At 33.3% G+C, this 26,420-nt stretch overlaps 1 protein-coding gene across 5 annotated transcripts in view; it reads left to right on the forward strand.

The window, feature by feature from the left end:
- Positions 1-26,420, forward strand: part of ROBO1 (roundabout guidance receptor 1) — a 1,149,709-nt gene that overhangs the window by 160,608 nt on the left and 962,681 nt on the right. For all 5 annotated transcript variants that reach the window (XM_086675711.1, XM_086675709.1, XM_086675710.1 and 2 more), the window contains exon 2: positions 1,351-1,487. In XM_086675711.1, the coding sequence (XP_086531837.1) occupies positions 1,400-1,487 (88 nt within the window). In that variant the 5' untranslated portion in view covers positions 1,351-1,399. The remainder of the gene's footprint in view (positions 1-1,350; positions 1,488-26,420) is intronic.

The following is a 26,420-nucleotide window of genomic DNA, read 5'->3' on the forward strand; positions in this document are numbered from 1 at the left end:
ACTGATCAGTCTTCCACCTGAATTCCTTTAGTTTTATTCTGCCATCTGTTAAAGTCATCCTCTGTAAGGCACTATCTTCTATTTCGTGGCTGATACAGAGTATCTTGTTCAGAATTGAATATCTACAAAGAATTTTTTAAAATACTTTTTTATGTTTATTTATTTTTGAGAGAGAGAGAGCAAGCGGAGGAAGGGCAGAGGAAGAGGGAGAGAGCGAATCCCAAGCAGGTCTCATGCTGTCAGCGTACAGCCTGATGTGGGGCTTGAATTCACGAACCCTGAGATGTGACCTGAGCCGAGATCAAGAGTCAGATCACTTAACTGACTGAGCCACCCAGGCACCCCTACAAAGGCTGTTTTTTTTTTTTAATGTGCTTATAAATCGATGTATTTAAAATGGCCCTAAATTGTTTATATACCTGAATAAAGAGAGAATATTCAATTTTGTTTTCTGCTGTACCTTCAAAGTAGCATCGTGACTGGCTCATTATGAGCTGTCTCTAAATATTTGCTTAGTGAATGAATAACCATTGAGTTTAACTAGACCTGACGAGAATGTTCCAACCAAATTGAGAAATAAAATCATTTATCTGGCATGGGCTAAAGGGTAGAGAAAACCAAGGACTTATTTGCTATTTATATCTGATTGATGGGGCGCCTGGGTGGCGCAGGTGGCTCAGTCGGTTAAGCGTCCGATTTCAGCCAGGTCACGATCTCGCGGTCCGTGAGTTCGAGCCCCACGTCAGGCTCTGGGCTGATGGCTCGGAGCCTGGAGCCTGTTTCCGAGTCTGTGTCTCCCTCTCTCTCTGCCCCTCCCCCGTTCATGCTCTGTCTCTCTCTGTCTCAAAAATAAATAAAACGTTGAAAAAAAAGAAAAAAAAAATTTTATATCTGATTGAAAACGGCTTTTCAAAATTAATAAATACTATATTTGTTTGAAATGTATATCCTAAAATATACTCAGTGTAAGTTGTATTTGTTTTAACTATTTATATATTTTATAATTTAAAATGATATTTCAATTGCATTTGAACTATAATTTTTTCAGAAAAAATATTTTTAAAAATTTTTAATCTTTGTTTATTTTTGAGAGAGAGCAAGCACCCGTGAATGGGGGATGGAGGAGAGAGAAGGGGACAGAGGATTTGAAGCTGGCTTTGTGTTGACAGCAGAGAGCCCATGTGGGGCTCGAACTCATGAACCATGAGATAGATCATGACCTGAGCCGAAGTCGGACACTTAATTGACTGAGCTACCCAGATACCCCCAGAAAATATTTTTAATATCATCTTTATTTCAATATAGCTAACCATTAAAAATACTTTTCTTTTTTTTTTTTTTTTCTCCCAGATAAAACATACCCGTCACTGGCTGGGTGTAATGCAAGGAAGGGGCAAAGATGAAATGGAAACATGTTCCTTTTTTGGTCATAATATCACTCCTCAGCTTGATAGAAGATCACCTGTTCCTGGCACAGCTTATTCCAGGTAAGTGCCATGCATTTATTTTATCAAACCATGATCAATGTACTTTCTTTGCTTTAAATTTGTTTTTCATTGTGTGTCTTATAAATCAAATTTGTTCATTTGCTTTCAAATTTTTAAGTCTGTGTGAATGGTTTCTTAAGTATGTGTGCTGATATGTTTCAGGGATCAAATATTCTTGAATACAGAGCACTTTATTAGTTCCCGAGAGAAAGTGAGAAAATTGACAAATATTCACTGTTACTGAAACATGTAAGGAGTTATTACATTAGCTTAGGGAATTAGAATGGTGGAAGAACAATTATAGTAGGGGAGAAATGTGTAGCACAAAGAGAAAAGCAGTTACAGTGCATTTTAGTAACATAGAAAAGGACCATAAAAAAAAAAGTGATGTATTTAAAACTGACATGTTAATTAATAGGCCCAACAATGTCAGAATAAAAATGCGACACGCTGCCATGTTGCTGCCATAGTTACTATTGTTTTTGGTGAAGTTAGAAACTGGTTTCCTTGAACTCATAATTTTATTAATGCTGCCTGAATAATATTGCTGTAAAAAGCTTTACTTAAACTCTCTTATGGGAAATTAAGTCAACCTAATGTTATGGTAGAGGAAAACAGAAAAATATATTGATACACTGATCAAAATACAACGTCAACTTTCCTCTTAGACAAAACTATAGGGACAAATAGGAGTTAATTTGGATAGATTTAACAGAGCATCATAATTTAGACAAGTTCTTCACAAAAGAATGGTGTATGGTGTTTCATTAGATTAAACCTTGAAGCTTGATTTTTATTTGTTTTATTGTTATATTTATTTTAATATTCAGCAACTATATGTAATTTATCATGTGTGCCCACACTCAAATCAGGATTCTCAAATAATCCAGGGGCTTGACTTTTTTTTCCTTGCTGGGTTAAGATTGATACTTTGACCTGACAGATAAGGGAGTTGTGTATAAACCACTGAAACATTTCCATAGGGTGAAAGTATACAGAAAATTTAGTCTGTTGTAGCCAAGTGCATTTAGCTACTTGCACTGAATTAGATTAATACACTACTGAAATTACTGCAAGTTTTTTATTTTTAACCCATTTCTACATTCCCTTCTCTTGCCAGTACTCTGTTGAGTATTGATTAAAATTAGTGAATGAAACAAATATCAAAAATGGGCGATATGAAAAAGTGTTGTGCATTTTTAAAGTATATGAAAAATGCAAATTAAGTACAAAATAACTCATTGTTTTCCAAATCCTCGAGGTTAAGAGGGTATTTGAATGAAAATGTTTTTAAAACTATGCACATCCATATATATAGATAAAGATATAGTTTAGGTTTAATTATCCTTAAACTGTCTGGCCAGCCTGTGAGTGTTCCAGGTCAACAAATTTAATCCATGATCTAGTTACTGAGTGAGTAATCAAATCTCAAAATGATCAGGTGTAGTTTGAATCTTCTTTATTTATCTAGATTATCTGGAAGAAGGAGTACATGCATGGATGTGTGTGGGAGGAGGGTGTAAGGTTTACCTATGGAATATAAAATTACCTTGTCATTCAAGAAGATACTGTATCATTTCAGAGAAGACTAATCAACTTGAACATTTAGATCTAAAATTTGTCAAAACTCTGCAATTACTATCCTATATGCAAGCATTTTTATAACTGAACAGAGCTTAAAATACACGAATTCATTGCTGAATACCATATGTAGATTGGTTTCAAAGGTGATTGATCAGTTATCAATTAGTTAACACTGGGTCATACAGATGAGTAACTCTGGGTCCATTGTGAGGCAATACCTTAAAAAGAAATATGGGTACTGAAAAGGGGATGCGTAAAGTTCAATGTCTTGCTCAGGACCGCAGAGGTCAAGAATTATTTCAAAGTAATTTACCTGCCGGCAGAAATACACTGTTAGCTTTTCAAAAGGAACACCTGCAGAGGGGAAGTCATTTTCATAACTGTCTCCCTCCAGGAGCATTGGTTGCAGGCTAAGGAGATTAAAAAACTCTACTGAAAGGAGTCATCAGCCTCAGATTCTCTCCTCCTTCACATTAGTCTTAGAATGAAATAGGTCCTGATTCTTTTTATTGTAGTTCTAGCTTTCTCATGTTCAGTAGAGGACCTGGGCCCTGAGTGAGCTTAGCGGCGGAGTTTAGAAGGAGCAAAGACGGGAAGATCCAGTATTAAACGGTTTAAAAAAAAATCCAGTTTCTCATTCACCTGATTTACTTGCACTCTTCACCTTAAGAAAAGAATATCTCTTTCATCAGAAATTTATCTCAAAAGCCGGATACATGAAAAAAATGTAACAAGTTTCTAAAATCTAAGAAGTACCTGGTCTGTAGAGTTTAACTTGTTGACATCATTAGCAGAGGTGTAGACAGGAACCAGATGCATCAGGGCATGAAACAAAAAACAGTGCAAATAACCATCATGATGCAGATTATTTTATCACCACAAGAATATATTTTATCACCACAAGTTTTCGTGACCTTGGTTACTTGTTGTAATTAAATATTAAAACATTATTTGAATATAATGCTTGGCTTGATGGATTACTCAGCTTGTGTTTTTTATTTTCTATTTTGTCTCTCTGTATTTTTAAAACTGCTTATGTTTTATCATAGTTACATTTTTGTATATTTACAGGGTTGTATGTGAAGGTAGTTGGTGTGACAGGGAGGTGCCTAGAAATTAGTTATGCATTTTAAATCAAGCACTATTCTTGTTCAAAAGTAAATCAGTTTTAAGGGAAGCGTGTAATTAAAGGACAGGCTCTGGCAATGATAAGCCCATTCTAACAATTCAAGTTGTTGCCCCTCTTTGCATAGAGAGCCCCTGAAAACCTGCCTCTGAATGAAAACCACTGCTAGACGTTTGTCTTGTCAATTTACCTCATCTCTTATTTACATACAAAGGACTCTTAAACCAACTGCGGTTATCTCTTGAGGCATGCTGTATCTGGGCTATGCCACATCTTTATTTAATCTCTCCTACAAAGGAATCTGACAGATCCCCATCTTTACATTTTAAGTACCCACCTCTGATTGCAACAGATGTCAGGAAGACAATGAAAGACAAATGTATTAAATGATATGTTTTAGAAGTATACATTTTGAATATAGTGGACGGGATTGAGAATTTGAAGAACATCTATGATGAAAAAAAAAAAAAACACAACGTTGAATCATCTAGGTGTATTTTGTAAGATTTTAAATGGAAATATATGGGGAGGGGAAGCACAGAAGGGTGCATTTCTATTTGAATAAAACCGACAGCCCACTTTAAAGTTAAACATGATTTATTTTTTCCTCTCTATTCTCTACATGTGCAGCAGCGTTTTCCTTCATTAAAGATGCAGGTGCTGACAGGGTTATTTCCTTTGCCCTGCCTCATGTCAACAAGGCTTGAGTGTGAAATTGTCTGAAATGATTTACTGCTTACCCTCCCCACCTATCCATCCACCACCACTTCCGTACCTTACTGTTTTACCCAGATGAAGGTAATTGCAAGGAGCTAAGTGTTATCTGGGTATTTAAATCACCCACAGATAAATTATAAATTTTAAAGACAGAATTCTTCTCGTAAAATTCGAGAAATAAGAGGACATATATACATACGGTTCCCATATATACATATTTTTTGTGTTTCAACTTTCACATGCCTGACAGATTTTTGAATAGGTGTGAGGAATTCTTTCAAAGTAGATTTTTAAAATCTTTATAATGTAAAAAAAAGGGGGGGGGATATTTCGGAAATAGAAGTGTGATAGAATCATCAAACATTTCCTTTGGAGTACATTATTTAAAAATAATATTGCATATATCCACCCTACCATCCTATAAAGGTTTTTTATCTACAGGGATGATTTTTCCAATGGTTATTGAGTTTCTAGAGCAAAGTAGTCATGGGCAGTGATAAGGAGAATGCATGTTACTTGCAATCTATAGAGACTGCCTGTTTAGAGGCAGTTTGATTTTTTTAACTGCACTGACTATTCAGAAATTAGTATTAAAAACTTAAAAAGTTAATTGTCTCCTCTTAAGAATATAGCATTTAAATTTAAAAGTACTTTAACGGGTTACTTAACTCTTTCAATTATGCATTGGTAGAGGTGTTATTATAAAGAAAAGTAAAAAAAAGTAAAGAAACAAAAGTTACATGATTTTATATGCTACTTGACAAGTCCGTGTGACTAGGAAATTGTCTCTTAATGTATTTTCCATAGATTATTTTTTTCAGGAATACTTTAGATGTTTATTAAAAGTATAGTTTTCCAGGGCCCATGGCAGACTCACTGAAAAAGAGAGCCTAGATTTGAAGCCCAGAAACCTGAAATTTTATGAAGACCCCAAATCAATGTAATACACGGAAAATTTGAGAAGCACTGCTTTTGACAAAATTTAAGTTGATAAAGAAATGGTTGAATACATTAAAAAAAATGTTTATTCTCTGAGGAAAGGTTCTCATGAGAAAGGGATAAAAGTATTTGAAGATAATTGTATTTGAGGAGATATTATGGGGAACAGATTTGAGGCCATTACTGGTGTTATTTTGCTTTGTTTTTACCTCTGTTTCTTGCTTTTTTATCTCACAGTAATATCTAGAGATTCAGAAATATAGTTTTTCATGCTGGAAGAAAGGCATTGTATGGATAAGTCAAAGAAAATTAACCTATTTAACTTAAAATTACTTTATAAAATGATTTTGCCTAATTAGTACAATTTCTCCTAAATTTTACCACACCTTAATAAAATGTTTATTCAGACATTAAGTATCTGGGAATTTATATCCAAATTAGAATAATTAAATTATGCAAATTTTCTGTAAAAAGAAATTGAGAGCCCCGTGTTACATTGTGACTAATGCCACCATTTTCCCATGGGAACACTTCAAGGTTTCCTTCCACCATAAAGAAAATTAAACCTTGTATTTTAATGTTTGTGTTGGCATTAGTGTGAGTATGATTTTTTACCACAGAAGTAAATTTTCTTTTTCTGATTTTAAAATAAATTAAAATATTTTCATGGGCCCCTAATTGTTTTGTTGGCCCACACTGTGCCACACTGTGGCTAGTGCACAGGTCAGCTCTCTTAAGAACCATGAAAAAACAAAATATGAATTTATGACTTATGCTTAAATATGATACCTAGAAAAATATTTACTACAAATGAAATACAGTAAAACTTTATGTCATACATTTCTGTAAGTTTTATAGAAAACTAGAAAGCCGGAGAATAAGAGAAACCACATATTTTCTGAATGTTACTTTCCACAATTTAATTTTAACCAAAATAATAAACAGCTACCCATGCTGAGAAAAAAAGAAAGAAAAGGAGGGGGGGAAAGGATGTAGAGGAGGAGGACGAGGGAAGACTACTCAGGAAACATCAAAAATGTCAAAATGTCGTAGCGGAGAAAATATGGCTTTTGGTTCAGATAGGCCTGTATTTGAATAATATCTCTGCTATATATTCATTTTGTTACCTTGGTGAATAAGTTAATCTCTCCTTATGTAGAGAGAAAGTTAGAATTAGCTGGTGTTGTGTCTGAATTAAGCATAAAATCATCAAAGAACTTGGGTCCCTGAGTGGACTCCATATATGGAAGTTGTTCTTAATAATATTGATAATAACATTATGACTGTCTATAATGTGTGTTACCAGCCTAATGTGCACTATATGGTTGTAGCAGGACGATAACTAACTACAAATTCCATTGAGGGAAAACAGACATGTAATCAAGGATGAGACCCTATGATAAATGCTAGTAGGAGTCATTGCCAAATGTCCCTTAGAGCCCAGAGCAGCAACTTGAGGACCTCACAGAAGACTTCACAGAGCAGGCAAGCAAGAGAAAAATCTGTTGGAAAATTAACATTTATTAAGCACCTACTGTGAGCTGTGTACTTTAGTTTTACAAAATACCTGGTTGGAGAGGTGTGAGTGGGAAAGAAAATCCCAGGCTCATGACAAGAGCATGAAGAATGTAAGAAAATCTCTGGTGTGGTTTGCTTGAAAGGAGAAGTGCATATGAAGGGATGTTTGGAGAGGAGTCCAGAGAGGTTTGAAGTTCAAATCTTGATGAGCCTTTTACACCATGTGAAGAAGCTTTAAATGTAAACTCTAGGCATCAGGGAGACACTGGGAGACTTTAAACAGGGGAAGTAAGCTAACAAGATTATTTTTGAGAACTGTAATTTAGTGGATTTGTGGTACATCAGGTTGTTTCTTTTATTTTCATTTATTAATTCAACAAATATTTAACATCTATTTGACATCTGCATCTTACTGTTGTAAGGTTGGAGGAAACATTTTTCCTATGTGGAGGAAAAAATAATAATCAATTATTCACCTAATTTTCTAATTATAACAAATTATCATTATGATAGAACACAGGAAAACACTCCTGGAAGTTTTCAAAAGTATCATCAATACCTAAAAGAAATTATTCACTGACTGTTTATTGATAAATGAATAAGGCAATGAGAGGAAGAGATTACAGAAAAAACTGGCAGATTCCTCAGTATAGATCAGGCAACAGAGAAGGGAAAGAGATAGATAGGTTTGTGGAACATATGGATATAGAGTCAGAAAAGCTGAGTGATCATGGGAAGAGAAGGGAAAAGGTGAGAGAGGAGTCAGAAATGACCCTAAGATTCATTGTTGGAGGATACGTCATTTGTGGCATCATTAATGAAATTAGCCATAAAGTGCTACACTATGATTTGATTTAATGTGTATTTACAGTATATAATTATTTCAGAAGATCAAGTGGAAAATATATGAGCATACTAATATACTTCCATTTGGTCATAGAACTGGTAATTCCTTTCTGAATTTTGTTGGACTTAAGCTCAAAATGGGTATCTATAATGCTAATTAGGAGTCACCCATCGTGTGTGTGTGTGTGTGTGTGTGTGTGTGTGTGTGTGTGTGTATGAATATACATATATATGAATTAATGTATATGTGTATTACTTGTTACTGTTTCTTGTATATATATTAACAGTAGTAAAATTTTTCTGGACAATTAACCAATTAACCAAGTTAAAGTTAGCATTCATAAGATGAATAATATATCTGATCTATGGAGTAGAGACTTAAAAAATCTGGAATTTGTGGTTTATTCTGTCAGTGTAATTGCATTTCTCAGGACTTTCCTTCATATTCCATTCACACAATTTTGAAGTTCTTTGATTATTAAATCAGTTGACATTGTGATGTGACTTTTAATGTGTGTGTGTTTGTGAGTGTTAAATAGAATTGGAAATCCCATCTCTAGGTGTGTCAGGTCTTGAAAGAGAACATATACTTAAAAGAATAAAACACATTCCTTATATTCTAGAGACCATCACTCAGTTGAAGATGAGATCTTAATAACCAGACAAATTGCCAGCTGTACTCAATTCCATGGCTCTTTATTAGCCTTAGTCTACTAGCGTGAGGCTTTATCTAATTGGTTAAGTAGATGGAAGCAAACAGACACAGTCAGTGACAAGACATTCAATGAAGAAACTGGTATTTGTAATCTAGCTGTGGAGTCCATGACCACTCTGCTTTGATGATATGGCCTTTGTGATGAACCTGACTTGCAAAACCTCATGTGCCACAGCGTCCACCTAATTAAGCCATCAGAATGCATTGCAGCAAACAGAGTGCCTCATATGGACCCGGTATAAGTAATTTTTGCTCCTCTATTGCTTGGTTAATAGAAAGAGGCACTATGCTAGATTATGACTGATAGAGGCTGTATGGTACAGCTGTTGTAATTGTGCCTGAGGGTAGAGAAAGCTTTTCGTAAAAAATTCTGTTTGTTTGAGAGGCTGTCATTACTTCATTCAACTCTTTACCCTGGATTTCCTAGTGAGCATTCATTTATTCTTTGTCTTTACTTGCAGATTTCTTCTGTCCACACGCCTGTGCCCTTTGTTGTCTAAACAGACACAGGCTCTGCCATGTTTTCACATGGGAGAATGCCTTAGAAATTTCCTCCTCTCATTGATTAAATAATAAATAAAATGGGTATTTGGACTATTAAAATAAAAAGAATATATAAATGCTTCAAGATGAAAAGTTGAATGCATGTGAAAGCCTCGAAAGTATGAACACTGAACTTTCCCCCCAAAAAAGAATCCACTGTGCAAATTTAGAGAGAAGATATGGCCTTATATACAAATATATGAATTTTGTCACAATATGCATATTTATATGTGCATATATATCCACATATATATCACTTGTATTTAAGTACATCAATTTAAACATATATTTAAATTTAGGTAGGTATATAAAAGAGTATTTGTGTTTATTATTCTAAATTATTCATAGAGGTCTGGTTACTATATAGAGACTGATATAAAGATTAATTTTTTAATTCTCATAAAATATAAGAATTGTAATAATTTTTCATCAATATCCATAGTCATTCTCTAAATTATTAGAGTACTAAGATAATATGTATACACAAATGACTGAATTCCTTGTATGTGAAAATAATTCTATAGAAATGTATAATATAATGTCTCATTTTTCTATCTAAATGGTCTTTCAATTTTATTTTGATGTTTACCCTGTATAGTTTCATAGCTTGACGTGGAATTGAATTAGAGACATAATCATGTTAGAAGTTTTACAGTAAGCTGACTGTAGGCACCCAGAATCCTATGCTGCCATTCTTGTTCATGATGCATCATTGCTTATTGGGTTATAGATTTTCCTCATAACCTGTGACTCTAATATATTCTTATCCCTTCCAAAATGCACATATTTTTTTCTTGGATTTTTATTTTCTAATATGATGAGAAAATTGTGGTTTTGAAATAGTTGCAGAAAAAGGAGTGCTTCATAGCTGATTTCATATTCTTTAAAGAAACTGAACTTCACCAAGCGTCAGATGACAGTGATTGTAAGATGTGCCATTATGTATGGCTAAGAAAAAATAGAAATACTGCTTAAGCCTTGAAGAATGTCTTAAGGGTAGTTTTCTGTAGTGCATTAATCAGACCAGCCTCTTAATGCTTTGAAGTTTTTTTTTCCTCCCTCCTAGAGGAACAATTTCTTTTGCATCAAATTTGGTGGATAATAATCCTTTTGAAATTTCTCAGTAGACATCTTCTTCTAAGTGTGTCTTCTTTTCTTGAGGAGCTTAAATTTTGCTTCACAAAAAGGGTAGATCTGCGAGCATCCCTCCAGCAATAAATATTTCCTTCAATAATGTCAAATCTATTTCTGAAATTTTATTTCTAAGCCTCAAATAACAATTACACTTACTGACAATGCTCAATTATCGTGGAATCGTGGATGACGTTTTAAATGGTAATTAAACTCAACTTCTGTATCCTCCAAAGCACACGTAACTCAACTGAAATGACAACAGTGTGAACAGTTATGACCAAGTAATCCCATCACAGACAATGACAATCATATCAAAACTGTCTGGCTCATAACGATTGTGAGATGCCATCATCTGTAAGAATTCAGAATCAGAACATGGGAGGGGGGAATATCTTTGAATCAATGTAATATGATGTATGGAGGGAAATTGAGCCTGACATATTCCTCAGTGTTCCTCAAAGCTATTTTATGTGAAGGCACGAATATTTACTGGCAGCCACCTCTTCTTAGATCATTATTTTAAAGCCACACACTTGGTGAATTTAAAGATATACAATACGAATATAAAATCAGTTAAATACATCCATTTAAAGGCTCATTTTTTTTCTTCCCAAAGGAAGTGTCTTTTTCAGGTTTAGAAATCTTTTCATCAGGAAACTAAGCTTATGTACTTGGAATCTTACTACCATTAAGATAGCTGAAACTCTCGGGCACCTGGGTGGCTCAGTCGGTTAAGCGTCCGACTTCAGCTCAGGTCATCAGGTCATGATCTCACACTCCCGTGAGTTTGAGCCCTGCATTAGGCTCTGTGCTGACAGCTGAGGGCCTGGAGCCTGCTTCAGATTCTGTGTCTCCCTCTCCATCTCTCCCCCTCCCCCACTCATCCTCTGTCTCTCTCTGTCTCAAAAATAAATTAAAAAACATTAAAATTTTTTTTAAAAAGATAGCTGAAATTCTTAACCAGTATGCACAGTGTTGAAATTAATAGTGCATTTTTTTTGTAATTTATCTGTATAGTTTTTGTTATTTTTCACAGAATTTCCTAGGTAGACAAAACTAGCTTCAATAGATATTGTGCTGTTTTTCCTAAGTGTTGGCTAGATTCTAGATAATACCAATGCAGTTAGTTGCAAGAACTGAATTTGTAATACTTTATTTTCAAAAGAATACTAAAAATTAATTATGTACAGAAAGGAGTAATTGCTAAGTATTTATCAATTAAATGATGGATTTAATAAAAATTGGCTAATACTGATTAGAAGGTAATATTACTCCTTAGCCAAGCTGTAACTAATGTATTATTTTTTTTCCCTGAATCAATTTGTCAGTGAAGTGAAACCTATTTCATTGAATCTTATTTTTGGCACCATTCTCTAATAGCTACAGTTTTATTATATTTTTCTAACCAAGAACTTTTATGGTAAAACTAAGTTTTAGCCTTTTAAAAAACTGCCAAACTTTAAAAAAAAAATTCTCTATTTATTTTGAGAGAGAGACAGAGAGAGCAAGTGGGGTAGGGGCAGAGAGAGAGAGAGAGAGAGAGGGAGGAAGAGAGAGAGAGAATCCCATGTTGATAATGCAGAGCCCAATGTGGGGCTTGATCCCACAGGCCACTGAATCATGATCTGAGCCAAAACCAAGAGTTGGACAGTTAACCGATTGAGCCACCCAGGTGGCCCTCAAACTGCCCAACGTTTCATGTACCATCTTCCTTTCCTACCAGCAATGAATGAGAGTTCCTGTTGCTCCCATTCTTGTTAACTTTTGGTGCTGTCAATACTTTGCACGTTAACCATTCTAATAGATGTGTAATGATACCTCCTTGTTGTTTTAATTTGCAATTCCCTAGAGACATGATATTGAGTATGTTTTCATATGCTTATTTGACATTGGTATCCTTCTCTGGAGAGGGTCTGTTCAGATTTTTCACCTAGTTTTTAATTGAGTTGTTTTCTTTTTTTTGAGTTTTAAATCTTCTTTGTATATGTTGAATGTAAATCCTTTATCATGTATGTAGTTTTCAAATATTTTCTCCTAGTCTGTGACTTATCTATTCATCTTCCTAACAGTGTCTTTTGCAGAGAAAAAGTTTTTAATGAAATCCACCTTATCAAATCTTTTTCCTTTATGAGTATTGTTTTTTTTTCCTGATAGAACATAACTTTATTACCCTTAGAAACATCTTTTATACATATGACACTGCATAGTATATTCCATACATTACACATTGGTGAATTTATTCTTTCAATAAAATAATACTGCAATAATTCACATATATACATATAACACTCTTAGAAGGAACTTTTATGCATATATTTTTTCAAGGTGTATTAAATGCACCATATTGTGTTGAATATAGTTACATACTGCAATAATATTTTGTGTTCATATATACATTTACCATTTTTAGAAACTTCTTTTATTTTTGTGCTTTTGCAGAATGTTTTAAATACAGAATGACGTTGTGAACACATTCCTGGAATAACACTTTAATTATTCACATATAAAACTACTGTAGTTAGAAGTACCTTTTGTACATATAATTATCTAAAATATACTAGGGGCAGCTGGGTGGTCCTGTCGGTTAAGCATGCGACTCTTGATTTTGGCTCAGGTCATGATCTCAGGGTTCCTAAGTTTGAGCCCTGTGTCGGGCTTTGCACTGACAGTGTGAGCCTGCATTGGGTCCTTTTCTCCCTCTTTCTCTGCCACTCCCTGGCTCACTCTGTCCCAAAATACATAAATAAACTTTAAATAAAATTTAAAAAATAAAGTATACTAAATGCAACACCATTTTGTGAACATATTCTCACTGAAATATCAATCTGCTCATTTCTACATAACATTAGCATTTAGAAATATCTTTTCTGCGTGTGCCATTACATAGTATATTAGATGTAACACTGTATGGTGAACAGAATCTCTCACTAGAATGATGGATCATATTTTTGATGTTGTATCTACCAACTCTTTACCAAACCCAAGGAAACCATGATTTTCTCCTGAGAACTTTTAAATATGTGACATCATCCTCATTTACATACGATACTTTAAATATGTAGAATGATAGTGCCCTTGTAAGTTTTCAGTGTAAAGAAATGATATTAGAAATAATAGCTTCTGTGGCACTGATATATGAAATCAGAATCAAATGTGAAAAGGGTGGGGCGCCTGGGTGGCCCAGTTAGTTAAGCAACTGACTTCGGCTCAGGACATGATCTTGCAGTTCGTGGGTTTGAGTCCCACATTGGGCTCTGTGCTGACAACTCGGAGGCTGGACCCTGCCTGGATTCTGTGTCTCTGTCTGTCTCTGCCCCTCCCCCACTCTCACTCTCTCAAAAATAAGTAAACATTTAAAAAAAATTTTTAAATGTAAACAGGGTACTAATAATGCCATTTTTGTCAATGTTAACAGTAAAACTTGTTTTGTATTTATCATGATGTGGAAATGGTTGTCTAATCACAAAACAAAACTTTGGCATCTAAAAATATTAAATGCAGTGGAAAACAGGGCAAATAAAATTAAAATTGAAAAGGAAGACCAGAGGCCATCTCTATGAAAAGGAATGCCAGTTGTTAAAGAAACCAGTAGCTGAGTGGGGTTATAAGAGGACCAATTCAGAAGTGTTATTTGGGTGGAAGTAGTTTGTGTGGGTCAAGTGTCTGATGTGCTCTAGATACACACAGAATCAGCTCCCACACACTTTGGGGAGGACTGGAAATTGATTTTTTTTAATTTTATTTACTTATTTTAGAGAGAGCACAAGCAAGGGAGAGAGGCAGAGGTAGAGAGATTGAGAGACAATCTTAAGTAGGCTCCATGCTCAGCCTGGAGCCCGATGCGTGACTTGATCCCATGACCCTGGGAACATGACCTGAGCCAAAATCAAGAGTCAGAAACTCAACCGACTGGCCCCCAGGTGCCCCTGGCAGTTGATTTTTAACGATCACAGTGTAGGTGGTTCATTCATGTTTTAACCATATTGTTTAACGTTAATCTTTCAGTGCTGTCTCTACTTGTATCCTGCTACCTCTTTAAAGATGAGCTTTTTCTAATATTTCATGTTTATGAATGAAGCTTTTATCAAGTATATCTAGGAATCAGCCATTTTTTACAGATTGCTTTCTTTATAATAAATAGGCTGGAAGATATAAATCAAAGTATTGGCTTTAGTGTCAAAATTACTTGGATTCTGTATGAAATGTGTGGACTTGGGAAACTTGTAAAAAGGTTTTTGTTTTGTTTGCTTTGTTAGTTTGTCTAAAGGAGATAATACCTCGTGGTGTGGTTGTGAACCTCACATAAATTATCTAATACAATACCACATTTATAGAAAGCACTCAATAAACTACAGCTGCTGTTACTCAGAAAATAGCTATTGTTAGTATGTTTCTGGAAATATGAAGGAGACGGGAAAGAGGTAGATGAGTGAAAGATTATCAGGCAGTTTTGAGCCCTGATGATGACGTCAGTGACTGAAACCAAGAATTTTGGAGAGTTGCTCCAGATTAATGGAAGAGTTAGAAGATACCTTGGCATAAGATACGTGGATTTTATCACAGATTTTATGGATGTGAATACAATTAGTTACTTTTCTTCAGACCAGTTGGTTTTACTCAGTGTCTTGAGCCACCCTCAGAAGTTCCAACAGACTATTTAACGTGTAAAGTCACAATGTGTAGCGAACAGAAAATAGTGAGCAATATAGAGAAGTTCTAATTTGCTATGAAAAGCAGACATGACAAAACTTCACTACAACCTAAATCAAGCAAATAATTAAAATATAACAGAATATATTAGATTTGCCTTTTGAATTTATAGGAATGTTAAGTCACAACTGTTAGATACTTCTACTCAGTGACATATGCTTTAAGGCAAACAAGAGAAACATAATTGCGAATACTTTTAACAGACACGGATATATTTTAAGAGTACCGTGGCTATTTAATTTTCATTATTACTAGATTGTTTAACATGATAAGTATTTTAAAGCACTCAAATGTCTCCTAGGATTCTAGTTTTTGAGAGCATGCAATGAAACAAGCAGAAGGATGCCCTTCTCAGGCATCTTGGCAATAGAAGGACTTTCATATTTTTGTTTTTCTTTGTTTGTGTTAGTGAAGTACTTTGCAACAATTAAGCTTTAGGCGTGTATAATTTATTTCTTTGTATTTCCTTATTTAAAGAAACCACAAAGATAAAGTATATACAGATTGCAGAAAATGTTTGAAAATCACTTGTCTAAAGAAACTATAGAAGCATGTAATGAAATGTCGAAATGTGGACTAGAATTGGCCAAGGAAAAGTTTCGTTATGTGCACTCTGGTAGGAAGTAAGGTTTCAGTTTTACGTTGTGTGTTTATATTTATGTTGTGTGCCTGATTATATTTATGTTGAATCTATTGTGACTTTTGGAGGAGTTTAGTGACTGAAATAAAATTTGATTCACTGTTATGCAATATCATCATAGACTTTGATTTCAATGGATGGAAAATAAGCTATAGTTTGTCAAGAGTGGCATTTTTTTCTGTTAAGTTTATTATGTGGTAGACTGGGGTGGGCTGACTTTATGTAAATGACACAGATCCGTCAATCACAACTAAAATATTATTAATAGAAAAGAATAAAACATGGTATTAGAGGATCTCTGAGATACACACACACACACACACACACACACATATACATGCACACACATACACATATATATGCAGACTGATTAAAGTAGATAATAAAAATCAACAGTGAAGATGACTACAATAATTATTTGATAGGTAGAATTGTCACCGACTCAATTTAATTTTTATGACACTATAGTAATAAGAATTAGGTAATAAATTCAAAGTATGTTTTAATTGAATGAGCACTAAGAAAGAAAATTGAAATTTAAGGCAAAGAGATGATTAAGAATTAGAACAATTAGTTAAAATGATTAGAGTCATCAAATTTCAATAAAGGCTGAAGAAAAGGTTTAGTGCATAAAACATGAAAACAGTAACATGGACAAACAGAATCTATCTAAATGCATGAATCAGTTGGAAAGTTAGAATCAGTAGAATTAGTGTGATTAATTCAGTTAAAATATAGAAAATGCTATATTAAAATTATGAGACATTGACTCAAATGTCTGGCACTATTAGAAATGTCATTATTTTATATGAATATATCATATTACATGAGAAGTCAAGTCATACAATAACAATATATATATATACTTATATATACAAAATTATAAATGTATATAATAGCATGTAACATAATATGTAAACATGTAACATATAATTGTGCATATCACCTTATTTCTCTATTATATATCTATTATATTACTATATATGCATTTTTCCCACTATAAGTTAAGCAAAGCCAAATTCTATAACATATTTGGACAATATGTTGCTCTTCATGTTGTCTTTATTCAGAAGAATTTGCTGTAAGATATCTGTTTAATTAATGTTAGGTTTTTGATTGACCAAAAGAAGTATTTTGGCAATTATTTACTGAGGATTTGAGAAAATTTTACTGAGTAGCTAACAGATTCTTCAGGAGGTCTGCAGAAATAAAAAGGTCTGTTTCAAACGAAAGCTGAAAGCTAAAGCTGATTGTGTTGGCAATTTATCATGTTCTTTTCACTATCAGTAATTTCACATTTATAATTTAAAAGACAACTTTGTGGAATTTTTGCATAAGAACATTTGCATGAGCAATCTATCTTCACTGTTACAATGTTTAGCCATTGATAGTTGAGGACAAATTTTATAAACAAATTTTAATAATTGATAGTATAATTAAAGATTGTAGTATATCTACTTTACTGTGTCTTTAATTTCTGGGTAAGAAATAATACATTTACCATCAATGGATAGCATTCATTGAGCACTTAGTATTTGTTCTTTTCTGCACTGATCTCACTTAATCCATGAGAAATCTTTGTGAGAAAAGAATTACTATTTCCAACTTAACCTTAACAGAACAGAATTTGAACCCACTTTGGGTTATCTGACTTCAAAAGTCATGATGATACAGCCCACACCATGTGAGTCTATTCTGCCACCTTACTGAATGTAAGTAACACATCTTCCCGATCTTGTTTGATGCGTATAATTACAGGCAGGACTGGAAATGGTCTGAACACTACATTAGAAAAGTTGAAAGACTAAGTACTCACTGAATCAAATCAATCTCTTTCTTGCCAGGAAAAAAAAAATCATGTTTTGTGTTTTAACTAATTTTCTTGATTTGGCCTTTCCATATTTTTCTTGCTTAAAAACCTACTTTTGTGTTTCTAACTTTTACCCTTGTTTTACTACTTCTTTAGCTTCAAAATGGGTATCACAATTGAGAATATCATATATACATGCTATAAATACTTATGATTGATTTAAATTGAATTTTGTCATTTCATAATACCACTATTTTCCCATTGATGCTGTGTCATAACTTAGCTTTAAAAAGAAGACCAGCACGTGATCTCACAGTCATAGGATTGAGTGCCATGTTGGGCTCAGCATGGAACATGAAGCCTGCTTGGGATTCTCCCCTCTCTTTCTTTTTCTCTCCCTCTCTCTCTGCCCATCCCCTGCTCATTCTCTCCCTTTCTCTCTCTCTCTCTCAAAATAAATAAGTAAACTTAAAAAAAAAAAAACCAGCATAGTTTTAGCTCAAATTTTATACGTGGGTAATACATTTTTGTCAGATACATTTTCCTTACCTAATCATATATTTTCTTAGTCTCCTTAGTTCAACCATAGCAATGTTGAGATATGTATCATACAGCAATAACTTAACAATGCTAGAAGTATATGTCATGAATATTTACTTCATTATTTATAATTATATTCATCAAATTAAGATGTTTCATCTAATCAGAAAAGGGTTGTGTTATATTTATAAATGCACATACTGTCAGACAATAAGATTTTTTCACAGAATATTGCATATTTAGCCTTTTTTTTTTGAGGTATCACCTAATTTCTTTAAACACAGCTTTTTAATGTTCTATTGTGTGGTATTAACAATTTTGTAAATTATTTTCTCTTTCTTTAAAAATGATTCTAAAATGAGAGTAGCATGTTTTATTTTATAATTTTACTTCCGTGATAAAATGTGTTTCTTTAATTCCACCTAATTTTTTTCTTTGATTTGCAAATTGTATTGAGACATTTAATCTCTGTTAGTAATACTAAGTCTCAGAAAAGTCTGTTACATTTAGAAAGCCTAGAAAAATACTCTTTATAATTTTCCAGAATATACAATGAATTGTCCGTCTGTAGATATCATACAGACCTGAATTTAAATTGACCTCTTCTCCTGAGGGTTAATTCCCTGAACATATATCACATAGACATGTGTATTAATTATAATTTAAGATAGTCAAGTGTGTAATGAACCAATTCAAACTGAAATCTACACTGAATCAAAATATGTAGGGAGCATTTATATCACTTTATTTTCCAAAAAATTAAATACCATCCTTTTTATTTTCGCAAATAGTGAAATAGTAATATATTTTTAATCAACTGTTTCCTTAATTTTTGTATTTTTAGAAAACTTCTTTCCTTTGTAAGTTCACTGGTTGAATCTGAATCACGCTAAATTGCGTATTTAAATTTTTACTTTGTTACTTTTGTTTTCGCCTTTGAGTTTAAAAACGTGTTTATATCATCAAAAAATTCTATAAACTTTTACTTCCTATACATACTGTCAAAAACTGGCAATGTATTTAATATCATATTTATGGTGTAATGGCCCCCAAAACTATTACATGATTTGAGCTCAAAACTATATTTTATTTTAACATCTGACTTTTAGTAACTTAGGTTTCATCTGGAGCCTTAGATACACGATGATTTTACCCTGGAATTACTTTTAGCCTTTGGAAGGTCACTCGTTTACAGGTTATTGCTTCTCATAAATTGATCTAATCTTCTGAATAATGGCTGGACATGCTGATGATCAATATTTTATTGCTTCTACATCCTAAAACACGCCATGAATTACAGTCAAAATCGTTATCACCCAGCACTGCAGACATAACAATAATATACATGTGATATGACTCCTCAGCTTGTGGTACTGTTTGTGAAACAAGACTCTGCTTGAATGATTTTATTTCAGCACTATTATAATCCTCTTGAATTTATAGATAGAAATGCCACTGACAGTTATCACTCAGTCCTATTCAAGGCCAGAGAAGTAACTCATTATGGTTTTCCATGACAATAATCACATCTAAGTTTTCCTTGATTCAAATTATTCTAAAGATGAATCACTTTATTCTGTTTTCAAAGGGCAGTGTGAATTAATTATTAGTGTAATTTTAGAATCCAAGTATAAACTAATATTTTATATTAAGGAGTTTCATAAATTAACATAAAATAGTTGTTGATTCTGACCATAATTATTTTATTGTTATATGTAATCATATTTCCTTAATTAAAAGCAGTGTGTGATGCAAATGTTATGCATTTTAGCTTTCCACTATCACATTTTTATGCTATTTTTACCATTTTCATATATTAATTTACTTTTGTGAGATTTTCTTTCCTTATTTCTCTTTAGTCTTATACACAGATGCTCTGATCTCTCTCTCTTAGTCACATTCTCTTATCCATGCTTCAGTTGTCAGTCAGTTTCAACATTTGCTTTTCTGATGCCTGTTATGACAATCAATATTTGACAATGTGAGTGCTTCTACTAATCCACAGTTTGTTAGTATCATGATTCTGATCGAAAAATGGAAACTTTTTCTCTTGGGAAGCTAAGTATGGGCATAAAAATAACTGCGGTAGAAAATAGTTTTTGTTATTATGATCCTAATCCTATTATCTGTAATTTTCAATCAGTTTCACTCTCACTGGTGTGTGTGTGCACACACATACACTTCAGTAATTCAGTTTCCTAGAGGTAATAGAGAATTGCTCATCTGTTTAAACACTGAGTCTGCTTACACAGTTATGCAGTAGAGATATGTGCTTGCCATGATTTTTTGACTGCTTTCTTAGCTTTCAGCTTTCCTCAGAAAAATCTGGTGAGCCAAAGCTTCAGGAAGTCTATAAGATCATTCAGGTGAGTTTGTTTGATCCTATTAATATTTACCAGTTCTTTCACTGATTGCATTGACGTATTTCATTTTTAATTGAACTGGCTTATCAATGTCCTCAGCGTTGGGCAAAATATTGAACTTGTAAACTGAAACATGCACATGTAAATGACTTAAGAGATAATACAGCAACTGTGAATTCACTGTGGATAATTAAGAAAATAATTTTAAATGGAAGAAAAATATGACTAAGGACTATAGTGTGGATTGAATTATTATACTATGAGAATTTTAATGGTTTAATCACATTGTCAGCATAAATATAAAAAGCTATTAATATTGCTTTTGTATTTACTAGCTTGAGTTTCATCCTTTCTCAATTTACGCGAGTCCCTAGTTTTAATAAAAATGCTTTTGGCTCAGCATTAGCTTCATTAGTTTGAAGGAATGACCCTTTAATAAATTGTCAGCAAAGGGAATCAATATGTTTAAAGGTTTTCAGGACTTTGGCTAAACAAATAGTCCAAACAAGTTATATGATTAAAACTTACGACCAAAAGATTGCCCAACTGATCCAACATGGATTTCTTCTTTCAAAATAACTGTGTGTGTGTGTGTGTGTGTGTGTGTGTGTGTGTGTGTGTGTGTCTGTCTAAGGAAGTGTTGAAGAGTATACCCTAGTTAATAAAGAGGATAAGAGTTGGCATCAGCAAACACAAACCTACTGAGGACAGATTTAAAATATGGTACTACATTTTCCTAAAAGAGACTATAGCTATGCATGAGGCTCATCTCTCTCTTCTTAGTGTGTTATATTGTCCCAAGAATTAAATATATTATAAAAAGAAAAGTGTAACAAAAATATAAGTAGATTGTAAAGTAATATTAATATAACATGCTATATTCATAACAATTTTACCTAAAAAGTAATTCCCTATTTGGGATTATTTAGAGTTTACTTTTTCACTGTAACGTGGCAAGAAATTTTAACCAAATGGGATTTAACCTTTTGGGAAGAGGGTTATTCTGCATAAATTCTAGAAACTATGTTTTTTTTTTTCTCCCAAAGCAAAAGGTATGCAGGCATAAACACATAAAATTTTGCCTGTAATTTTAGGAAGAAGAGAGATTGATTCATAGTCCCCATATTTAGTCAATGATAAGAAAGAAAAAGCAGGAGTCAAGATTAGAAAAAAAATATTTAATCAGCCAGCTTTTTTTTTTTTTCATGTAGGAAGTAGAAGGAAAAAACTTTATGGATTAGTCAAGGCTGAAATTGAAGTTCAAGCATCAACAATCACCAAATTCAGCTTTTTCAGTTTTTAATTTTTGAATACTTGAACATGGAGAGAGATGATTTGGTCATGGTCCATTAAGACATTCAAATCAATTTTCCTTTTGCTCCTACATAAGTATACCATTTAGTTGGCCACTACTTTGGTGATTGACAAGCATTGTTCCCTACAAAATGGTTTATATTTGCATTAATTTTTAATCCATAAGTTATTTACGTATTTTATCTTTTCGTTTAACTATAGATTTGCTGTTTTCCTTTATAAAACAGTAACAAAACCATCTGAGTTGATCTACTTTTCAAAGTGTATGTATAAAGAGAGATGGGATTGCTGATAACTTCATAATATAAGGAATGAACCTTATGTTCACTGCACCAACCTTTACATTTACCAAAGAATACTTTAGTTTTATCACGGACCACTTAATTTTTTAAATATATTTAATCAGAATGGTATGGGTAAAAAGCCTAATATTCTAGGAAGAAATATTTGGTCAGTTTCTTTTTTTAAATTTTTTTAATATTTATTTATTTTTGAAGGAGAGAGAGACACAGTGTGAGCAGGGGAAAGGCAGAGAGGGAGGGAGACACAGAATCTGAAGCAGACTGCAGGCTCAGAGATGTAAGCACAGAGCGTGATGTGGGGCTCGAGCTCACGAGCTGTGAGATCATGACCTGAGACTAAGTCAGATGCCCAACCCAATGAGCTACCCAGGGGCCCCTGGTCAGTTTGTTAATTTGAAAATCCTAAATGAAACATATTGGAAGGAAGTTTAATAAGTGCCTTTCCCCTAGTTGCTCAAGAAGTTATAAGTTCCTGGACTTAATGAAAAGTATTTAAATCAAGGCAGAATGAAAATAGCCATTTTAGTTGGTCAATATATTTTAAAGTGGCAAGGATAACAGGTATCATATCATTCAGTGATGCTTGTGTTTGCAAGAAATATCATATGGGAAAGGTTAATTTCTTTTCAATATTCAGACCTGACAAATTAGTGATAAAAAAGAGAGCATATAAATTGACAGTATTGGCTGGAATATTTTGGATAATGGACTCAGTTAATAATACTAGAAAGGATATGTGGATATTAGCCATGTGTGAATAGACACCAAAAACAGTGTATTTCAGTTTCCACTGGGTAAAATGAATAACCATTTACATTTGAGAGGGCCCTAATAAATTGTGCATATCACTGTTTTATTTTCCTTTTTAAACACTCCTGGATTGACTATGTTTGTATCATTGCCTATGACAATGTTCCATGAAGAAACAACAAATATAAATGCAGTATCCTTTTCCAAGTGTTGTGCCATTTAAGTATTTATTTAAATCAAGACGAAATAGTTCCCCTTTGATGATATTTTGTGGTATAGACCTTCCAGATCATTGCCAATCTGTTTAAACTAAATATTTTTTCTTGTATTGCATCAAGGAAATCCATATGTGACAAATATACTTACTAGGTTAGTTTTATTAGTAAAACAGATAAGGACGAGCTTAAAAATTAATACAAACTATAATTTCTCCGGCTTTCCTATTTATTTGTTAAAAATTTTCCCAAATGTATAGTCATTAAGGTTTACTCTGAGATACACAGTATGTCATTCTCCATCAGACTTAAGTTGGAGTTGGCAGCATTACGATCTAAGTTGAATGAACTAACCTCATTAAGTTACATATTTTGATCGTGACCCTCTAAAATGCAGATGGTATTCTATTAACTAATTAATGCAATTATTTTTTTTTTCTATTTGATGCCAATCTCCATGATTAAAGTTCACAGTTATCTATAGGAATTCATTTTGATTGCCATTCATATAAAATAAGTATTAATGGGGCTTAAATAAGTTCATATGCAACTGATGGTTCTTTTTAGCAACTCGAATTGAAATTTGTGTGCTAGCATTTTACCTGACTGTTTCTTTTTCACCATTACTAAGAATTTACTCAAGCGCTTGAAGGAAATTTATAGCAGGTAAGCATATGAATTCCGCCCCATAGACAATTGGAAACATTATCAAGATGTTCTTTTTCTATATCCGAAACTAATATCACTTGATAAATTTATTTAACTTCAAAATGTAAAAACATGACAGTTTCAGGTAGCTTACTAATTTGTCAGTGTTATCAAATCTCCAACAATGCATTTTTAATGCATTTGTTCTCTTACATGAAACACATTTCTTTCCAAAAGAAGATTTAAAGCTTTCTTGCAAAGGCATCTTAATGTGTGCCCTCTAAAAGCGTGTAATATAAATTCACAAAATTATAACAAATAATTTTGATACAATCTTTGCCATTTTGCAGTTAAATTGGTCAGCACTAAATATATAGAATATCACCTTGGTGATAAATTTATGTTTGACTTTGGCCTTCCGTACTCCATTACATACTTTCCTTTGACTGAAAATTTCTGACAAACAGAAATTTATGGTGGAAATGACCTCTCAACTTTATTTATGAGACCAGTAGCAGAGCATAGCGGTAGATCACAGAATGACATATGATTACTGTTTCCGGAAATAGGGACAGGATCGTACAGCGCAGTGACCATGCTTGATACTGAAAGTCTACATGCTTTGGTCTGTCCCACAGCAGGGCTACACATTTGGTAGTAAATGGAAATTTGGCAAAATCAGTTCACCACAAAAACCTCAGAGTTCTGCTAAAAGTATCCCTTTATACATAAACGCATGCAGGAAAACTGTGATATTTTCAATTTCACTTTATTCCTTTTGGTTCAACCTGAAATTGCTAATTACATATTGTAATGATATTCCATTTAAACAGGCATGTTTACTGTGGAATTGTAGTCTCTGGAAGCTGTTCTCCACCTTTCATTATCTGTTTAAAAAATTTTTTTAATGTTTATTTTTATTCTTGAGACACAGAAAGAGAGCATGAACAGGGAAGGGTCAGAGAGAGAGGGAGACACAGAATCTGAAGCAGGCTCCAGGCTCTGAGCTGTCAGCACAGAGCCCGACGCGGGGCTCGAACTCACGGACTGTGAGATCATGACCTGAGCCAAAGTCGGACGCTTAACCGACTGAGCCACCCAGGTGCCCCTCATTATTTGTTTTCTATGTCACCATTCATCAGTAGAATGACATACCACTATATAGTTTTGATTTCAAAATTCAGTAGTAATTCCCTAAATCCGTATTATAGAATAAATTTACATAAAGTAAATATTGCTTGAAAAAAATTTCTCATATCAAAATAAACAATTTCATTTGTTCTGCATTTTATAACTAAAATATTAATATTCCAACTAATACTTATAGCAGGAAAGAATAATAAATGTTATTAAATCATGTTAAGTTCTAGTTTTTCACAAAAAAAATTAAATGTAAGCTTAATTCCTATGTTTTACTTTGATGTGAGAAGTTTATATGTAAAATTGTTCAGATTTGGCTCCCTGATATACTGTCCAATAGATGAAATTTAAGTGATTCTATAAGATGAACAAAATGAATTAATTTTCCACAGTGAATCTTTCTATTCCATAATCAGGCTCCAAACTGTAAACAAATAATTTTCTTCTTATTGGATATTTTAACAGATTATTACTGATGACTACTGATGTTTTTTCCCACTGTTCCTTAATTTACATTATATTTAGAGTCTATGCCAAGCATAGCTATTTTTTTTTTGGGGGGGGAATGAAGATAGAAAAAATCCATGTGGCTTGAGCCCACTTATCACCAAAATGACCTTTCAGTGCCAAAAGAATAAATAACTAGTAACAAAGATATGAGCAATAAACGCTGAAGAAAAAGCAAAGCAATAGGCATATATAAATGGACTTTCTCTTTGGAGGTATTTCTGATCACATCACCCCATTTATGGTTGAAGTTTGTCCATTTTCTTTAGAAACCACAATCTAATTATGCACAGAATTCCTCTGTGGTGCCAATTTTATTGACCTTATTGTATGCTTTCTCAGATCAGGTTTGTGTACTACAAGTAGAAGGGACTTACAGAACAAAACGAGCAATACTAAAAGGTAAAGAATATAAAATGCCCCGTCACAGTGTTTTTGTTCAAAGATGGTCGCACTTGTACATTTAAGCATAGGTCACGCTAGCGATATATGTATTCCCAGGAGAAAGTGTCAGAAACACTAGACACTACATTCTGATGAAATAAATTGGGTACTAGGAATCCAATCTCAAGCACTTTTAAAATTTTGTTATTTTTAAACTGAGTTTCTTCAAATATGTCGAAGTCTATTTTGTCACCAAATTGCTTCAAATATTTGTATCAAAATAAACCACTTGGGGAATATTACAAGAGCAAAATCCACTGGAGGCTTTATTTTTTGTTTGGTGTCCCTTTAGGATTGAATATTACCTTGTGTTAGTATGAAAAGTTCGATGAAAATCTGGAGGTGTTTATCACATTATATTGAAAAAAAACAATGAGAAAAATATTTGAAGTTAAAAACCTATTTAGTGATACTATATACACTATACA

Source organism: Puma concolor, chromosome C2 (genome assembly GCF_028749965.1).
Source record: "Puma concolor isolate L17-30 chromosome C2, mPumCon1.1.hap2, whole genome shotgun sequence".
In the NCBI taxonomy this organism is placed as follows: domain Eukaryota; kingdom Metazoa; phylum Chordata; class Mammalia; order Carnivora; family Felidae; genus Puma; species Puma concolor.